At 43.4% G+C, this 12,763-nt stretch overlaps 1 protein-coding gene across 1 annotated transcript in view; it reads left to right on the top strand.

The window, feature by feature from the left end:
- Nucleotides 1-2,656: 2,656 nt before the first annotated feature.
- The window catches only part of LRP5 (LDL receptor related protein 5), a 130,964-nt gene continuing 120,857 nt past the window's right edge, over nucleotides 2,657-12,763 (top strand). The window contains exon 1 of the mRNA XM_083863891.1: nucleotides 2,657-2,759. Within this exon, the coding sequence (XP_083720017.1) occupies nucleotides 2,672-2,759 (88 nt within the window). The 5' untranslated portion in view covers nucleotides 2,657-2,671. The remainder of the gene's footprint in view (nucleotides 2,760-12,763) is intronic.

Here is a 12,763-nt window from a genome sequence, read left to right as displayed (position 1 = left end):
TGACAACTGGTGTTTTTTTGTTTATTTTTACTTTTTTTTTTTTTACTTTCTTGCAAAAATATGTACATCGAACATTTCAGGAATGTCACAGCTATGCCTCCCCTGGATTTGCTGGAGGAATTTTTGCAGGGCTGGAAAATAGATGGAAGGCAGCTTGCTCAGCTCATTACTTCAGATTTGCACAACTTTAACTTCCTCCAAATTCCCCTTACAACATATTATCTAAATTTAAGATGCCATCTTCTGGGTTAGAGAGAGACGAAGTTCCTGGCTGCTACTGCATTTGCCATTGCTTTAGATGAATGTCTGTAGTGTTTTTTTAGCAGAGGTGTTATGGTCAAAGCCCCAAATATGTGTTCTGGTAAGATTTTCTTCCCTAGTTACTGCCTCCATGGCCTGATCTCTCTCCTCATTTTGTTTTAGACTGTGAGTCAGTCTATTACCCAATCTGCTAATTGCTCACACGCTGCTATCTCTCCCTTTTGGTGCAAACTGCTGCCATTCCTAACTTGATCATGCAGTTTGACAGGGTCAGACAGGGGGATAATCAACTCTTGGATGGAGCAGGGATAGCAGCAGGCCTACTGTATCCTAGTATGGAACCTTAGACCCAAGTTACCAAGTGCTGGGAGCAGCTGCAGGCTGAAAGAGAAGTTGTTGCTGCTCTCCAGCAGCCTGTGGGCAGACTCACCCCTCCCCATGGCTTGGTGCTGGCATTGGAGTGATGGATAGGTCATCTCAGCAGCTGATCCCTGATTTTTAGGGCCAGGGGCAGGAAGGGCAGGGAACTGCCCTGGTGCCATTGAGGCCATCACAGCACAGCCTGGCTCTCCCTGCAGGCACACAAACCAGTTTTGTACATATGCCCCCCAAGCTGATTAGGGTTTGGGATGGGAGGCGTACCCCACTGTTCCCCACTGCCTGCTGCAAGTGCAACTGCTTCATGTGCCCTTTCTCTGCCTCCAGCTTCAATTAACCCCACTTACTGGGATGCCAGGACTGCTGGGTAATTTCCACCACGCAGGAGGTCAGACCCATCAAAAGTGAAGTCCAATCACTGTCTTCAACAAAGAAATCTTTCTTCCAGTTATTTGTCTGGTGTTGGGCGATTTCTTTAAGCAGATGTGAAACAAAACCCTCATTCAGCTGATGTTCACACAAAGTTTTTCCATTAATGATTTACAGCAGCCTAGATTTGGGTTCCAGTTTATTACAGATCTATCACCAAAGACCAACATCTGCTTTTCCTGCCTTCAAGGAAGTGGAGATTTTTCTAGGTTTTAAATACTACCTAAAATGAGCTCTCTTTAAAATACATGCTCTCTATATGTTAAACCAGAAGCGAGAGAGAGAAGAAAACCTTTCCTTTCCCCTTTATAGGTGATCTTTAATGCCTTTTGTAGCCCTTGAATTTTTAAGCTGCTTTCTGAGCTGAATATTGCTGACTTTTGAAACAAACCAAATCAAAACACTGGGCCTTTTCCCTTGCAGGGGATGTCTGCAACGGAGTAACCAACGGGATCTAAAACAATTCTTGAATAATTGTTTCTGGTATTTGGGGCACCAAAAAGAAATCTCAGCTGTTGCTCTAGCACCTACAGCAAGGCAGATAAATTAGCAGGAGGCAACAGGGCAACCTGGAAGTCACTCATCTCTGAAACGTAATGAAACTATTAAAATGTAACATCTATTTGCTAAGTGCTTGCTTGTGATTTATGGTTCCTGCTCTGAGACTCACACAAACAGTTTAAAGGGGGTGCCTGGGGGACCCTTGTGATTTCCACCTCTATACAAGGCCATCTAGCAATCCCTTTTCTTATTGTCAAATCAGTGTCAGCACAAGAACACTGATGCCCAAAAATGGGCACTTAGATGAAAGTTCTTGCCTTGTGCCGTTTGGTTTTATCCCTGTGAGGGAGGCAGGGGCAGTGTCTGGCCTGTGAAAGGTGCGGGATGTTTCAGGGTGAGCCGGGTGCTGCCCAGCCCTCTGTACCTGGCCCTGGCACAATGCAAGCCCCATGTACAGGGCACTTTCTGCCTCTTTCCTGGTTTGTAGAAGCAGGTGGCATGTTTAACAGGGAGGGAGGGAAGGTAACAAAAGATTGTTGATGAATGCATTTTTCTCTGAAAACTAGTGTTTTGTAGAGGAGTGACTTAATAAAATGTTTGTTTTGTTGGGAGGAGAAAAACAAGAAGCTCCATTCGGGAAGAGAATAACCACTTTTTTTTCCTGGACACATAAAAATGGGCGGGCGTCCCCTCTGTTCACTTCCAGACCCACCAGCGAAAGGTCGCTTTTTGAACACGCAGCGAGCCATCTTTCCCGGCCGGTTCCGGAGGAATCGCTGCCGAAGGAAGGAGTTAAGCAGAGGGAGAAGAAAGCCGCACCCCGCCCCGCACTGGGCCAGGTGTTCCCACGCGTGGGCCAGGACAGGACAGGGCGCCCCCGCCCGCTGCCGGGATGCGCTGCCAGCCGGGATCCTCCATCCCAGCCCCCTCCCTGGCGGCGGCCTGAGGAGGGGAGGAGGAGGAGGAGGAGGAGGAGGGTCGGCTGCAGCGCCTCCCCCGTTCCCCGCCTCCTGCCGGCGGAGCGCAGCGCCCCGAGCATGGAGCCCGCCTGAGCCGCTCCGTGCGCCCCGCTCCGCTCCGCCAGCTGCTGCGGCGGCTCAACATGGAGGCGGCCCCGCCGCTCCCGCTGCTGCTGCTGCTGCGGCTCCTGGCCGCCTCGGTGCTGCGCTGCGGGCCGGGCCCGGCCGGGGGTAAGCTCCTCGGGGCGGCGCGGGGCCGGGCCGGCGGGGAAGGGAGCGCCGCTGTCCCTTTTGTTGTCGGAGTTGGGCAAAGTTTCCCGGGCGCTCCGCCGGGAGAGGCGGGAGGGGCGGGAGCGGAGGGAAGGGAGAGGACGCGCACATGGACGAGACGGGCCGGGAGGGAGGAGGACGGGCGGCTGCCTGCGCTTGTTCTCCCGAAAAAACTATCGCTCCTCGCTCCTCTTTCCTGCAAAAAGGGTGCGCAGGAAAAGGAGGCCTCTCTCTCTCTCTCTCTCTCCTCCCCGTTCCCTCGGGACGTGTCCCGCTGGGGCACGGGGCGGTTTTCCCTCAGGTGAACGCGCGCAGTTGCAGAAAGAGAGACAAAAGTCGCCCACCCCCCCGGCCCCCCGCGCTCCCGTCCTTCCGCGGGCCCGGGCAGGGATTGCTGCGGAGTTTGGAGGGGTCGGTGTCGGGTGTCGCTCAAACTCTTGGCCGGGCCGGGGAGGGGGTGGGGGGAAGGCGAGTTCGGTGTGTGTGCCCTGTGTGTTCCCCCCCGGCCCCGGCTCCCATGGCAGGCTGGGGCGGGCGGGGGTCCGGCTCGGCCCGGCTCGGCTCGGCTCGGCTCGGCTCATCCCGGCCCGGCTCGGCCCCGCGGGCGATGCCGGAGCTGCAGCCCCAGTGCCCCGTCCCGGGCACGGAGCCTGCCCTCCGCTTTTCCCGTTTTTGAGTGTGCTAACCCTTTTAAATCACAAACAAACAGAGGCGGTGCTGTGCCGGCAACATCCGAGGGGAGCGGGCCGCTGTCCCTTCTCCTGTTCCTCCTGCGAGCGGCTCCGTCCCGACTTTGCCTGGCCCGATTCGGGCAGTCCGGGCTGCATGTGCAACACTGCTGGGTTTTTGCTGCTGCATGTGGGCTGCCTGAATACATCACCCCGGTGCTTGAGCAAGCCGGAGCCTGGCTGTTGCGATTTCCTAGGGAGTTTAGAAAACTCGGCAGTGTGGCCAAGGCTGTCAGAACATCACCTCAGGGCCTCTTTTTATTAGGCCACCCACCTTTTCAAACCTCCTGTAATTATTAGAACTGTCATTTAGAGCGAGAGAACCAACCATTTTCTGCTGGCATCATCATTCTGTATTTTTAGTTGGAGCTCTGTGTGGGTGTGTATTGTGTATTGCTTATTCTGTCTGGATTATATCAAAAAAGATATTGCAGGGTCCACCTTCTCTGTACACACTGCCACAATCTTTTAAAAATGTTTCTGAAAACCTGAAATGTGGTTTGTTCCTTTCTGAACACTTTGTGTAAAGGTGTTCACATTCCTGCTTGACTGAATGGAGCCAATGTAGGTTTTGAGGGGTTGGAGGGTGGAAATCGACTTCTGGGATTCTTATATGAAGGCTCCTTAAAGGGTTTCCTTGCATTTACTTAACAGGCTCCAATAGAATGGGATATTTTTTAAAAAGGATAACTTTGCATTTGTACTTCTTAGGAAAGTAAGAGTTCATGATAAAACTAAGGACTAAGTTCTAACCTGGAGTTTGGTTTTCTTTCACCTCATTGGAGAGACAGTGATTCATTTAATACAGTGTATATTTGGTATGAGCAGTCACCTTCTTTGACATGCATGGAGGAACCCGGCCACAAATGTACCATTTTTAACAATTAGTTAAGGAGTCTTAGTTATAGACCTTAATGACATTGCCTTTGTTCTGCCTCCTTAGTAGGAAGGTTTTGCTGTGTTGAACTGGTCAGTACTTTTAAGGACAGTTCATCTATCCTTTTAGAAGGAGCATGGATGTACTGTGAGAGGCTCTCCGTGGATTTAATTGCCTTTCTGAGAATTCCTACTCTGTAAGGAGATGCCTGACTTTTAGCTATTAAAAGTATTTTGGTGTGCTTATCTTACAAATATGTAAATGCATCTCTGCACCATTGGGGATCTGCTGGAGCTTCTGCAGTGCTAAAGCTTCACTGAAGTTTGGCGTGTTACAAGAGATCTTGAATACTTTGGCTGTGAAATAGTTTTGCTGTAGAGCTGAGTTCTTGCTCTGTCTGTGGTGGTGTCAAGAGTGGTTTTATTTATGTGGCTTGAAATAATGATAAACCTGTTTCAGATACAGCTTGTACTTGACTCATTTCACTGTGAAAAGACAAAATAATCCTTGTTTTTGGTTCTTCCTTGAAGGGGGGAAATTTCTTGCTCATGCAAAGTATTTGATGCTTTTTCATTTTTGTGAACACACTGTAACTTCTGGAGTCTTACTGTTGACAGTGGATATTTCATGTGGGGGTCTTAAAATGCTCAAGTAAGTTGAGATAATTCTTGCTTAAGAACTATCTGGAGCAAGAAGTATTTTTACTTAAGCTTGTAAATGCTTGCTTAAATGTGTCTTGTCATGCACTTGAATGTTTCCCAAAATCATGAAATTGTATCTTAGTTTTCTTTAATGTAACAACTATTTGCCTGTTACCAGCAAGCACCGGATAGAGAAAGGTGAAGAGAGAAATGTGACACAGGGAAGCAGGAAGGTTACAAATCTTTGAAACTAGGGATGCAGCACAAAATAAAAACTGCATTTGAGTACAACCCTAAAATGACTTTTATTCCATACTGTTTTCCTGAGATAATCTATAGCTAGTGAAACCTGTTGCTGTGGTTAAATGTAGAACGTAGCAGGAAAAATCAGTTACTAATTTTATGACAGGGAAATGTGCTGTGTAGGAGTCCTCAAGTGCATTTCAGTGCCATTTCAGTCAGCCTGTCATTGATTTAGGGGGCTATTTTCCTAGTAACTACTGCTAATATGATGTGAGGGTCTGTCACAAATTATGGTCATAAATCCTCTTGAAATAGTGAGGAAATAATGAAAGTTCAGGTTAACTCTGAAGTTTAAGTTGATACTTTCAAAGTAATGAGTCTTCTCTCTCCAGGGAAAGTTAAATGGGTTCAGCTGTCTTTAGGTATGGTATGTGAACTAATTTGTTACTATTTAATTTAAATTAAATTATTTAAATTTACTTTAAAGCACACATAGATGCTTTAAAATCACTCACTGTAGATGTCAGACATACACAGATCAGCATAACACACAAAAAGTCAGTACTTAGAAGAACCTGAACATATCTCATCAATACCCCAGTGTAAGTTCCACCCTTGCTTCTTGCTGCATTAGCTTAAGAATATATATATATATATATAATTTTTTTATTTTTTTCTAAGTTGTTAAGGTAGTTGTTAGTAAAACAGGCTATGGGGTTTGTCCCAGCTGTAAATTTTCTCAGTTGTGCATGTTTCTTGGATAAGGCAAGCCAAGGTAACTTTTTAGCAAACAAAGATTGTTTCTGGGAACTTGTTATCCTTTAGTGTTCGGGTAAGATTTGGCAGCGGAACAAGAAATAAAGGTTACAAAACCTCTTCTGGAATACAGGCACACCTGACTTACTAGGGTGTCGACTGTAACTCTGCTTCTAGTTAAAAATTAACCAGCAGTGTACATTTCAAAGCAATTGTCTCTCTTTTTGTCAAAACAGAAATAAATTTCACTTGGTGAATTTCAGTCGGTGGTGCTCAGCTGTGATGACAAGGTTTAGTTTCATGTTAGAGCAGTATTTCTTGTGAACTTGCTGTATTGTATGACAACAGCTTGCCATCTTGAGACTGAGGACAATAATTTTTAAATTCCTTCTTAGAATGAAGCAAAAGTTACCTACAATACCTTCTTTCTAAGAAATCCTCTTATTTTTTTCCTTATGTTTTAACCCAAGGGCTGTTAAACATTCAGAATGTTTGGCTTTTGTAAGTTTGGAACTTCTCTTGGACATTGATGTGGCTGAAAAAAACCCCCACAACACTGAGAACACTTGAAAGAAATGGATGCTATTTTCTGCTCAAGACCTCTGTGGAGAACTCAGGTACCAGCCTGAGCTTCAGGGGAGGAATGGCAGTAGAACAATTATCCCCCCAAGTTTGTGGTACAGGCCAGCAACAGTGCAGCTCTACTGTGCACAGTGGAAAACAGCATTTTCCTTAGATTTTGGGACATGTGGGTAGTTCTTTTTTTTCCCCCCCTACCCTTTATGACAGGACATGTCTAATAACATTTCAAGTTCACTTAGGACAGGAGCAAATATTTAAGATAATGGCTGGGGATTCTGGCTAGCCAAACCCATGTGCTGTTTGGACGCAGAGGTTTTTCTGAAGAAGGCAAAGATGTGCCATCTCCTGATAGCTCACATTTGGGACTTCTAAACTGGAAAAAGTAGTTCTGGAGAGTCCTACTGCCCTTAAGTTAGGCTATGGAAAAGCTTATGATAGAGTCAAAGGATATTTTTAGCAATTCTTGAGATTTTGTGTGATGAAACAGTTGTGGTGAGAGCAGGAAAGAAAATGGGAATGATGTCCCACAAAGTATTGTTCAGTATGGTTGTTTGTTAGGAGCTTATGGGCCAACAATTCTTCTGGTTTCATCTCTCTTGGAAAAACTGGAATGTGGAACTTAGCAGTGTCTCATCTTTGTGGTTTCTGTTTACTAAAGATTGAAAATATCTGTTAAGCTACACGATTCTATTGAGAAGCTCCAAAGAGTGTAAGGAATGGGTGATGGGCTGGTAAGGGTGTTGAGGGTCTTTGTCATAAACAAGATTTTTAATTTAGCTGTTATTTCCTTTATTCTTGCTTTGCCTCCCAGTACAGACAGATGTAACGTGTCATTTTGTATTGATATTAAATCCATGGGCGACTTTTGCAAGGATGCCAATAAATTGATTGGCACATGCTTGATTTAAATTGGTGTGCTTGCTCTGGATGATAAAAATGTTAAAGCAATCAAAACTGTTTTCAAACCAATAAATAATTTGTGGTGTGTTAGATTAACTTAATGGAAACAGCCTACTGGGAAAAGAGATTTCTTGACTGTAAATCAGCTACAGAATTGTCTTCATTTCACAGTATGAAGGCTTTTTGCTACTGCAATAAATAGCACTGACAGCAGATGCAGTAGTAAGTTCTTGGTGAGACTGTCAGTAGTCTGAGAAGTTCAAACGTTGGCATGGGTGTTTAAGAATGTGCCTGGTTAACAATATAATATTTGAATTTTGTTTGGGCATTTTTACTTTCTGAAGTGCTGTATTTTTAGCTAATTCTGAATGTTCTGCGAGGACGGCATCTATTCTTTATCTATTATACATAAGGAAATTGAGCTAATTGTGAGTTAAAGTTCACATGCTTTAAACAGTAACAAAAGTTGTCTGTGGCAGGCAGAATTTTTGAACTCTGGTCTTCCTACAGAGGAAGGTCTGGTCTTACTACAGGCGTAAACCAGGTAATTGTTCAATAAATCAAGTGTGGTGTTCCTGAGCTATGGGGAAAGGTGACGCAACTGGAGAAATGAAGTTGCAAGTGTGTTAGGGTGTAACTTTCCCTTCTACTGTGGAAAGTAGAAAGATGGAAATTGTATTTCTGGTTTTTATTTGGTTACACAAAAGTGTTGATTTTAATTTTTTTTCTCATGAATTCTTGTTAAAGGGCATATGGTGTTCTGTGAAAGTGTAGTGCTTTTAATTTGGTAGTTCTGTCCTTACAGGACACATGTTTGCTTGAGTTGTGTCTGAGAGGGAGATAAATGACCAAGTTACTTATCTTGACATCTCTTTATGTGGCTCAGAATTGATAACATTTTAATGGTGATTCCAGAGGTTCTCTCTTGCCCTTTCTTTAAATGGCATTACTGTATATTTAGTTCATTTCACCGTGTTGTTGCATTAAATGTACATTTTTTAATACAGGTTTTGGAAAGTGACTTGTTGCACATGATTGCTAAGATGATAAATTAGCCTTGGGGGATTCTTGATCCTCAGCCTTCAAGAATTAGACTGGAGGTAGGAGGGGACAGTCAATAGAGACAGAAGCTTGATCCCTTCTTTCTGTGGTGTTCTTAAGCATAAATCAAGGCCAGAGAGTGTGAATGAGTGTTGTCTGCTTTGTGTTTCTGCACCTCTGGGCAGATGGGGAGTAGCAGTGGATTGAATGAACCTGCTTAGTGAACTTCTTGGTTTTGGGGTTTGGGAATCAAATACTGTTACTATAATGTGATCTTGCAGATGCTCTTTTTCTTTTCTGCCGTTCAGTGCTGGTTTTAACTAAATCAAAAGGAAAAGGAGTAGAGAATCTGAGAAGACTCAGATGATGGAAGTATACTGTGCTGCTATAATATTTTGGTTGTTGATACATCATATGAGAACACCTGTGGAATTCTGTATGTATTTATGGCTTAAGCCAGGGCTTGAATTAGGCACAGATTATGCCTAACAGCAGTAATATACTTAGATCCTGGTCAGTTACTTCAGCATGCCTTCTGCAGAAATTGTAATTCCAGTTTCATGTATGCTTTTTCCTTGTACTGTTTTTCATTAATTTTGCACAAACACATTATTTTCTCTTCTTGAACTTGTACTAGCCAGGCTTAAGAAGGGTTGGGGTGAGGGTGTGGGGAAATCTTTAGAACACAAGAAATGTAATTAAATGGTGTTATTTGGTTTTGATTGGTTTTTGTTATCACACAACATTACACTGTAGATTATGGCTATCAAGAAGGTCAAGTTGCTTCCTTTTGGCCTTCCTGTAAGAGATGAAATGCTTTTTCGGTGGACTTTTTATGATGATGGTGCTCAGAACTACCTTGTTTGTACTTTTATGTGCTCTTGAAGCAAACAGGTGGGTTGTGTGTGGGGTAGGTAAAGATTTTGGAGGGCTCCCACCATGACACATCTCTGGAGGATTTCTAGCTTATGCCACCTGAATCTTGATTTCTCTGTGCTTAGTTTTTTTTTTTTTTTTTTTTTTTTTTTTTTTTTTTTTTTTTTTTTTCTTCTTGCTTCTCAGACTTCCTAAATAACACATCCTTTAAATCTGTTCCTTCAGGTGAGACTGAAGGGTATTTTTTGTGACGTGTAGTGAGTGATCTGCCAGCTGCCTTACTGTTAGGAGGTTTGCTCTTTCTTGCACCCAGTGAGGTGCCTGGGTACTTTGTCACGTTGTTTTCCTTCAGCCCATCATTTCTAGGGTGTTGTGAAAGCTGTGGCACGTTCCTGTGTAACCAGACTTTGTCTGAAGGGGCTGTTGAGTGTTGAAATCTCAGTGTGTCAAATTTTAGAAAGTCTTCTAAGCCGATTTCTCTAGTTTTAGTTCTAGAATTGGAACACACATGATACTCAAGGCAATGTGGAAGGCCTTATATCTTTACTGTAATTATTATTGTTCAAGGGTTATTTTCAAATAACTAGTAAGGGCCAGTTTCTGCAAGTTTTTGTGCAGATAAAAAAATAAGATTTTTGGGGCAAAAAAGAGATTGTTTTAGAAGGACAATCACAGAGCTGTGGCATTTGGAAATGTTTCTGCTGCATATTTGTCTTTGCAATACTGTTTTTAGTTCTGTGGTGGTTTGACCTTGGCTGGATGCCAGGTGCTCACCAAAGCTGCTCTGTCACTCCCCTTTTTGACTGGACAGGGGAAAGGAAGTTTAAGGAAAGGCTCACAAGTTGAGGCAGAGACAGGCACAGATCACTCACCAATTCCTGTTATGGGCTAAACAAACTCAGCTTGGGGAAATTAGCTGATTTTATTACCAATCAAATCAGAGTAGGATAATGAGAAGTAAAACAAAATCTTAAAAATACCTATCCCTCACCCCTCCTTCCTTCCCTGGCTTAATTTTATTCCTGATATTCTCCTTCCTCCCCTCCAGCTGTGCAGGGGGACAAGGAAAGGGGGCTGCAGTCACTTCACCACACATTGTTATGTACACAAGTACTTTTTTTTCCTTGGTAATTTCCCCCTGGGACAGTCCCACCATTATCCATGGGCCTGGCCTTGGCCAGCAGTGGGTCCGTGCTGGAGCTGCCCCACATTGGTGCTCTGGGGGAAACTTCCAGCAGCTTCTCACAGAAACCACTCCTGTAGCCCCTTCAATAACCAAAACATTGCACACCATCCCAGTACAGGCTCAGTCACTTAGACCAGTGTCTTGCTGATGCCAGGAAAGCATATTTTGAAATACAGATATCTTTTTATCTGTTTTACATTTCATTATAGAGGAAGAGAAAAAGCAAGAGTTTGCCTCTTGGATATCAGCTCTCTCTGCTGATGACAGTGAATGATTCAAGGAAGAAAAGGAATGGGAGGTTATGAGATTTATTCTGTGTGGTATAACTAGGGAATGTCTATGTAACATGCTTGGTATTCTTTGATAGCACTTGAAGCTAATACAAAAGTCAGTATGCTGTTTCTTGGACTTCTAAAGGCAGCGGAACTTAAAAACCAGAACCCTAATCCTTTGTTTTATAGAAGGTGTCACCTTTGGCCACTGAATCATAAATTACCCAGTGTTAGATGTATATTGGTCCCTACTTACATTGTGCACATTGTTCCAAGGGCTTTGGAGGCTTTGTGTAACTAGTTATTTCAAATAAAGTGTCACTTACATATTCTGTCCCCTTTAAGGATGTTTACTTATGGCCACCGAGTTTCCTATTTTCTCTGTCACCTTTTGCTTTGGTTTCACTTGTTGAAAACTTTCTAGTTTTAGAAAAAGCTCAGAATAGAGTTGTCTGCCCTGTAGGAATGAATTTCAACATAAAATATGATATAAATGATACAAATAATTTTACTTTTGCTTTAGATTTTTTCCCCTGATTGCTTCCCCTGTTTGAAATTCAGCAGCTTGAAGTATGAGGTTTAAGCAGTTATTTTTTTTTTCCAAAGGGAAAATGTTTTAACCTCAGAAATCTGTATTGCTGACTTATCTGCATGTGCCTATCCCAAAAGATATAACAGCAAATTAAACTGCTGTGTTATTTGTGTTCCCAGGTGAGAGCTAAGAGGATGAAAATGCACATGGGTGGCATTTTCCACTTAGAAATTCTGCCCAGCTGTGGATGATTTAAAAAAATCTATACATTATCTGCATCTTCAAAAGCTGAGTTAAAGAAGTCCATAAGGGGAATTTTGGTCTGTCTGGATTTTAACAGTATGTTTTTTACTGTCTGAATGTGGTAGACTATTACTTATGTTCTAAATCTCCAGTCTGCAGGTGTTCAGTGATAGATGGGGCATACTCCAGTTATGCATCTGGACTTACTTAGACAAGCTACATAGTGAGAGCTGGTAGGGTGTGGCTAATGCAGGCAAAATTATAGTGGAGCCTCAATAAATTGTAATGGAATCATTTGCAATCTTTCCCTGCCCTTAAAACCTGGATGAACCTGGATGAATTTTCATCTTGTCTGGCTCATCTCCCATCCTGAGCCACAAAACCCCCTGACTCGATGTCAGCTGTGACTTGGGAATCTGTGCACAGGAGGAGAAGGTTTTCTATGATCCCGTTAAAAAGGTGCACTTTTCACTTTTTTCAGTTGCAGAATCCAGGTGCGGTGACTAACAGCAGGAACCATGCGTCCTCTAAAGAGTGGGGAAATATTCCTTGAGACTTTTTGAATAGAGTGACTGAATTCTTAAGGGTTCTCATAACTTAGTTTCTGTGAACACTGTAGCTAATAGTGAATTTTGAAGCAATGCACAGACACCAGCAAAAATGTGAGTGTCAGATATATTTGCAGGGAATAAACCATGATCTGCAGGTGTTCTGTAAGAGCTGCAGACAGCTCAGGTGAGCTCTGTAGCTTGTGTGTAGCTACCAGACCATTCAGTTTTCCTGAAGCAGAGACAGAGTTGCTCCTAGTTTAGAAAAATGCTGACCTAGGCAGAAGTAATCTCTTGCAAGGTCCTGGCTGTTTTATGGTGAAGTATTTACTTCACCAGTAAGTGAGACTTTGGGGATGTTTTTCTCATATGTCTATGTGTGAGGATGTATACAATAAATATCTATGTTCTCACATCCTTGCACACTTGGTTAACCAGTTTCTCCTGCTCTGTTTTTTCCCCTTTCATTCTGATGGCTGTGTTATTGAATAACCTCCTGTTTCTGAAAAAAAAAACCAAACTCCATAAGCCAGAAAACCA

This window comes from Zosterops lateralis, assembly GCF_965231275.1.
Source record: "Zosterops lateralis genome assembly, chromosome: 6".
Taxonomy (NCBI): Eukaryota; Metazoa; Chordata; class Aves; order Passeriformes; family Zosteropidae; genus Zosterops; species Zosterops lateralis.
This window is presented reverse-complemented; position numbering and strand designations above follow the sequence as displayed.